This window comes from Pyxicephalus adspersus, chromosome 3 (genome assembly GCF_032062135.1).
Source record: "Pyxicephalus adspersus chromosome 3, UCB_Pads_2.0, whole genome shotgun sequence".
Lineage (NCBI taxonomy): Eukaryota > Metazoa > Chordata > Amphibia > Anura > Pyxicephalidae > Pyxicephalus > Pyxicephalus adspersus.
This window is the reverse complement of record NC_092860.1, coordinates 18,629,096-18,634,799: the sequence shown is the minus strand read 5'-3', so window position 1 is coordinate 18,634,799 and position 5,704 is coordinate 18,629,096. Positions and strand designations below refer to the sequence as shown.

The following is a 5,704-nucleotide window of genomic DNA, read 5'->3' as shown; positions in this document are numbered from 1 at the left end:
AAACAATGGTGACTCTCCAGTCTATTGACTGCATGAATATATCATTATTACATACTGTATGTATTTATAAATAAAAGAAAAATATTAAATGTAGTATTAATAGATATTAATAGGATAATAATAATTTGAAGCAGAATTTTCCCTAAAATGGGAACAAGTATCTGTAAAGAATATTATTAGGACTATATTTATCTTATTCACATCTTGGCATCAATAGGAATGATGTCCATGTTCTTCCACATAAGGTTTTATTTAACACAGAGTAGGGGAAAGATTTAATCTGCTCCGAGTTCCACAGGAATCTACTCTAAACCTCTCCCTCACCTAGGCACCATAGGCAGAAGAAGGGGGTAAGGTAAGTATGGTAATAGATCTGCCATTTACAGGTATGTTTTTCTGCTACATATAGCGGGTGATTTGATAAGAAGGCCTGACTAAGCTTCCATTTGAGTAGGTCTGATTTAACAGCCACTTGGATCACCTAACTAACTTACTGTTTATTTTCTATTTTCATCAGGATTCCATAAAAATTACAACATTGAACTTAACAGATGTTGTTCCAGAGGTGGGTACACATGAAGATATAGCCTAATATAGAATTTAGTATAGAATAATGCTTTTAGAATGAATGGAATGCATGTCATTTGCACCCCAATGAAACCTGTTGAAAATTATCTAAATTCCGTTTAGGTGCATAAAAACAAAAGGTGTTTATTGTCTTAGTTTTCTTTTTAGAGAAGCTACAGTCTGTGTAAAAAAACCTGTCCTTCCCAGCTGGGATATGATTGAGTTTGCAGGAAAACCCTGTGGTTTACTGAAAGTTTTTTTTGTAAATAAAGCCTAAGGTTTTTATTATGCAGCTTAAGATTTAAGCTATTTTAAGATGCTGAAGACTTTTTTGTGTTGATGCTCCTGGAATGCATTTAGCCAATTTAAGCTAAAGATTCTATTTGACCTTAACCATTATTTAACCTTTTTCCTTTCTTTAAGATTTCTAAAATATTTAAAAATCCAACGCCTGCAAAAATCAGATTGTATGCTACTAGCTCTCCAAAAGTTACCTTGAATGCCAAGAATATAACAATGGACTTTCAAGGACTTTTTCAAATTCATGTTAAGCCTGCTGAAGGCAAAAGCCAGAGTGTCATTGAAGCAAAAATAGTAAGTGTTCTTTATTAATACACCCATTTTAAAAAGAGAAAAACATGGAATTATTGGTTATATGTTATTGTTTTTTATGTACACAGCTGGCTGTTTTGAATGGTAAAATCTCCATATCAGATGCTAAAACTTTTCGAGGATTGATTGTTAATGCTTCAACCAGCCTGCAGAGGTAATCAGCTGAGCTATGGATCTTTGTGATATAGGCATTGTATTTGTTATGTCTTATACACATACAATAAAATAATAAAAAAAAGAAATAGAGATCATCACCTTCTAATAAAATGCAAGGCTTATTTAGAGGAACCATGGCTGTAACTTAAGTGAATCTATCATCCATTTTGAATATCCAAAATGAAAGGTAAATAGTTAGGTATGTGGTTGTCCTTTAGTTATTCCATTCCCAACTCTCTGGTGAGTTCGGTCCACCTGGTAACGCAATTATCTTCAGCTCCCAAACCAGTGATGTTCTCCCATGGGATGTCCAAAGTCCACAGGTCCACTGGAGGCTGTCCCTTTGGAAGTGCGGGGAATCAACTGAAGAATAATTTTACCAAAATTGTTATTAACACCCTATAGTATATTCAGAAACTCTGAGCTGAATTCCTGGATGATCACATTCCAAATATGCTTACCATTATTCAACAGGACATAGGTATACAGAAGGCTGGAATTTTGTATTCCATAGAACAAGGCCCTGATCCTAGAGTCCCTATGAAGGAAAATCTCCACAGTGGGAAAAAGAAATACAAAAATAACTTGCCAAACTTGATTTTAACTTTACCTACTTTTTAATTCCAACCCGGCAATGTTACTATGTATTAGCAATACATTGATTGATGTTTATATTTGATCTTCAAGTGGAGGACAATTATATTTTCCTTTTTTTTAATGAAGAAAACCTCAAATTAGGAAACTACAATGGGTGCCATGGCTGACCTCTTTCTTAAAAGCTTAAAACCTTCTGGCTGTGCCTGGATTCATTGCTATTTGAGTCACTGACATGACATATGCAAATTATAAAGTCTGAAACTCAATTCAGTATCACAAAAATGCAACTTTTTTATAACCTATGATATTCTTCATATGTGCTCAATACAGATAGTAAAAAGATACTATCATCAGACTAGTTAAAGTATACATTTAGTATGGGAATATCCCCCAAAAATGATACAGTTGAATCGTCTCTAAGACTTTTTTTTCATATGAAAAATCAGGGAACGGTTAAAGCACCTGTAGATTTCACTTTCTGTGCTGTAAAAGCAAATTAAAATGAAAATATAAATTTCCAAAGTCAGGATAATGTATTGAAACAATAGTCCCTACAGGACTTACAGCTTATCATTGAGCTCATCAGAAATACTTTTCTCTTTGCAGATTGCAAATTGACAAGGCCGAACCAAACAATAAAGAACCAAAGGTAGGATGAAGGGCTCACAGAAGATTTCCAGTAATGTAGACTCATGTCTTGTTCTTTTTAATCCTCATGAATGATACTGTTTGTAAAATTTACATTATTTGATTTTAACTCTAGGCATAGATGTGCCATGCAGCTGTAAACTAATTCTTCTGTGCCCTAGGAAGTTGTTGTATTCTCTTGAAGCTGACACTAGACATTAAAAGAGATTTGAAAAACAATCACATTTTTGGCAAATATAGCTAGCATCTAAATTGGTCTTAAGCCCTGATTTATGAAAGCTCTCCAAGGCTGGAGAGAATACACTTTCAGAAGTGAAGCTGGATAATCCAGAAATCATAGAATGGATTCCTTAAAATCATTTGCTATTTGCTAGCAAACGTTTTGAATCCTGGATGAGATCGATTCCAGGTTTTCTGGATCACGCAGCTTAACTTCTAAAAGTGTATTCTCTCCAGCCTTAGAGAGCTTTCATAAATCAAGGCCTTAGTATCAGCGTCCCCTGCACAGTTTTAGGAGGTGGCGGGGTGGTACAAGGACATTGGTGCATGGGCTAACCGGCTACATGCTTGCAGAAGGAAAAAAGGAGAGTAAGCAGTGGTTGCACTAATCACTGTTCTCTTGCGTTTTTTTTTACATAATTAGAAAGCTATGATGTGACCTCCATAGTATTGTGTACTCCTACAAGTATTGTGGATTCATTCTTTCAGGTGAGAGTAGAAGTCCTAAAACTATCCAAGCTGGGTCCCAGCAGCTCAGCTTACCTTTGAACCTTTGAAATAATTTTCAGGTCTCAGAGAATGCTTACTAAATCCAGTTCAATTCAAACACAAACCAACAGGATGATTGGGAGTCCTAAAGTGATCAAGGAACCCCTAGAAACCTCTGCGGGAACCCTTTTGTTGAGATGTAATGATAGTGAAATCTTGCACAGCCCCATACTACCTCATTTATGTCGATGTTATTCAGGGAAGTAGCATCTCACCAGAGGCAGTGATTCCCTGGCAATATTATTATTATTACACAGTATGAACTATTATGCAGTGCTATTCATATTCATGTCACTAGCTGTCCCTCAAGGAACCTCACAATCTAATGTCCCTACCATTGTCATATGTTTTTAATACAGTCTAAGGTCACTTTTGGGGGGGAAGCCAATAAACCTATCTGCATGTTTTTTGGAATGTGGGTGGAAACTGGAGTACCCATGGGAAACCCAAGCAAACAGGGGGAGAACCTGCAAACTCCATGCAGATAATGTGCTGGCTGAGATTCAAACCTGGGACCTAGCGCTGCAAAGGCCAGAGTGCTAACCTCGCTTGAGAAAGCAGGAACCACACTGCAACCTTAAGACTATAATGAACCTAACCTTTTAAAGCTAACCAATTCATGCTGATGCTGCTAGCCATCCATGACATCTGGTCATGGAATATATTAAACACTTCCAAAGAAGACCTAGACTTTCCCCTATTCCACTTCCACTATTTCTTTGGAGTCTATTGTATATTTATTATTTCCTACAATGTGTTTTCTTAATTTGTGATATGTAAAAATGTGTTTTTCACCTACTAGGATGCCACATCAGAGAAGGCTATTCAGCACATTTTTAGCCAGATGCTCTTGCCAAACATTAATGGTTAGTAAAATATATCCATCTTTGATTCTTCAATGATAACTTAAACATCTTTCCATGTACTGAAGTCACAATGACCTACTTTATTTGGCAGAAAAACTGGAGCAAGGAATGAGAATACCCTCAAAGATCCTCATGAATCCCTCTATTACTAGTCAAAAGGTAGGATATTGTACAATAATATAAAATATTTAATATTTGTAATCCACATTTTACCCCAGATGAGGTCAAACTCCACACAATTTCTGGTACTCGGTCAGCCTCCACCAATGGAATCAGTTTTACCAGTCACACCGAGATGTAAAACCATTCTTCATTTATAAAATTAACAAGCAGGAACAAATTTTATTCTGATCCTTTTCATGTTAGGCCCAACCATTAAAAAAGATCAATAAGGTTAGAAAGTGATTGAGCTCCTATATTTTCAATTCTAAAGTTTGCATAAACTTTAAAAGGTCATCTGGCTCAACAAAAACATCTTTTTTACATGCTGCTTGTGCTGCGTTGGTTAGGCTTGGTGCCTAGGAAAAGTGGACCAAGCTGTTAACCAATGGTTTTGGATGCATAGTTGGCCCAGAAATATCTTCAAGAGGCATAGAAGCCAAAGCTTTATCCATTTTTCTAAAACTTAAATATACTGTCTCCTTATTCATTAATACAAAAAAAAGTTGACTGTACATTCTTTGTACAATCGCCAGTAAATTATAACAAATTATATATTATGGGAACACACCCAAACTATACAATCAATTTTTTATCCAACCAGGCTGACACTGTATATTTGTTGATATATATTGGATGACTGGATTGTAACCTGTGTACATTTGATTATGTTGCTAAAATGTGATCCTTTCTTTTATATCTTAGGGCTATGAACAAGTGGAAATGGATTTTATTTGGGGCTGATGCAGTCCTTTCTAGATGGTCGGAATATGCTGTGTAATCCATGAACATCCAAAATTTTCAAAGACAAGGGCTTGTATATGTCTTTCATTGTGAATTTGAGACATCTCAAATGCCCAATATACATATTAAACAAGACTTGACAAGACAGCAAGGTCAGCAATGGTAGCTTAATAGGTCCCTATATTCAGATTTCCTTTGGCTTCAATCCTGAAATTCATCATCCAAGCCAACCAAGTAATACCTCAATATGTATTACAGCTACTTTATAAACCTCAATAATTCTACTTGTTGCAGTCATCTGTATTGTTTGTTATGTCCTCATCAATTGCCAACTTTCAATAAAGTGATAATTTAACCAAGTTTTCTGGGTTTTTTTTTAAGTGGGTTATAATAGGGGAACTTCAACGGTATAATGTGGAGAGGGGGTTGTTGTGGATGTGGGCAATTGAAGACAGGGCTACAATAAAGAAACAAGGTCTGTCAGTATCCCATTGGCCCAGTAGTGCCATGGCTTACCATTGCCTTTTATACTTTGTCCCAATTTCCTGGCTCCTCCATAGTGTGCTTAAGCTTTCTAGATCCTCAAT

General features: G+C 36.0%; 1 protein-coding gene across 1 annotated transcript in view; it reads left to right on the top strand.

Annotated features, from left to right (window-relative positions):
• The window catches only part of LOC140325387 (BPI fold-containing family C protein-like), a 13,385-nt gene extending 7,973 nt beyond the window's left edge, over positions 1-5,412 (top strand). The window contains exons 7-13 of the mRNA XM_072403210.1: positions 518-565; positions 991-1,161; positions 1,248-1,333; positions 2,539-2,581; positions 4,151-4,214; positions 4,306-4,373; positions 5,079-5,412. Of these exons, the coding sequence (XP_072259311.1) occupies positions 518-565; positions 991-1,161; positions 1,248-1,333; positions 2,539-2,581; positions 4,151-4,214; positions 4,306-4,373; positions 5,079-5,117 (519 nt within the window). The 3' untranslated portion in view covers positions 5,118-5,412. The remainder of the gene's footprint in view (positions 1-517; positions 566-990; positions 1,162-1,247; positions 1,334-2,538; positions 2,582-4,150; positions 4,215-4,305; positions 4,374-5,078) is intronic.
• Positions 5,413-5,704: the final 292 nt, after the last annotated feature.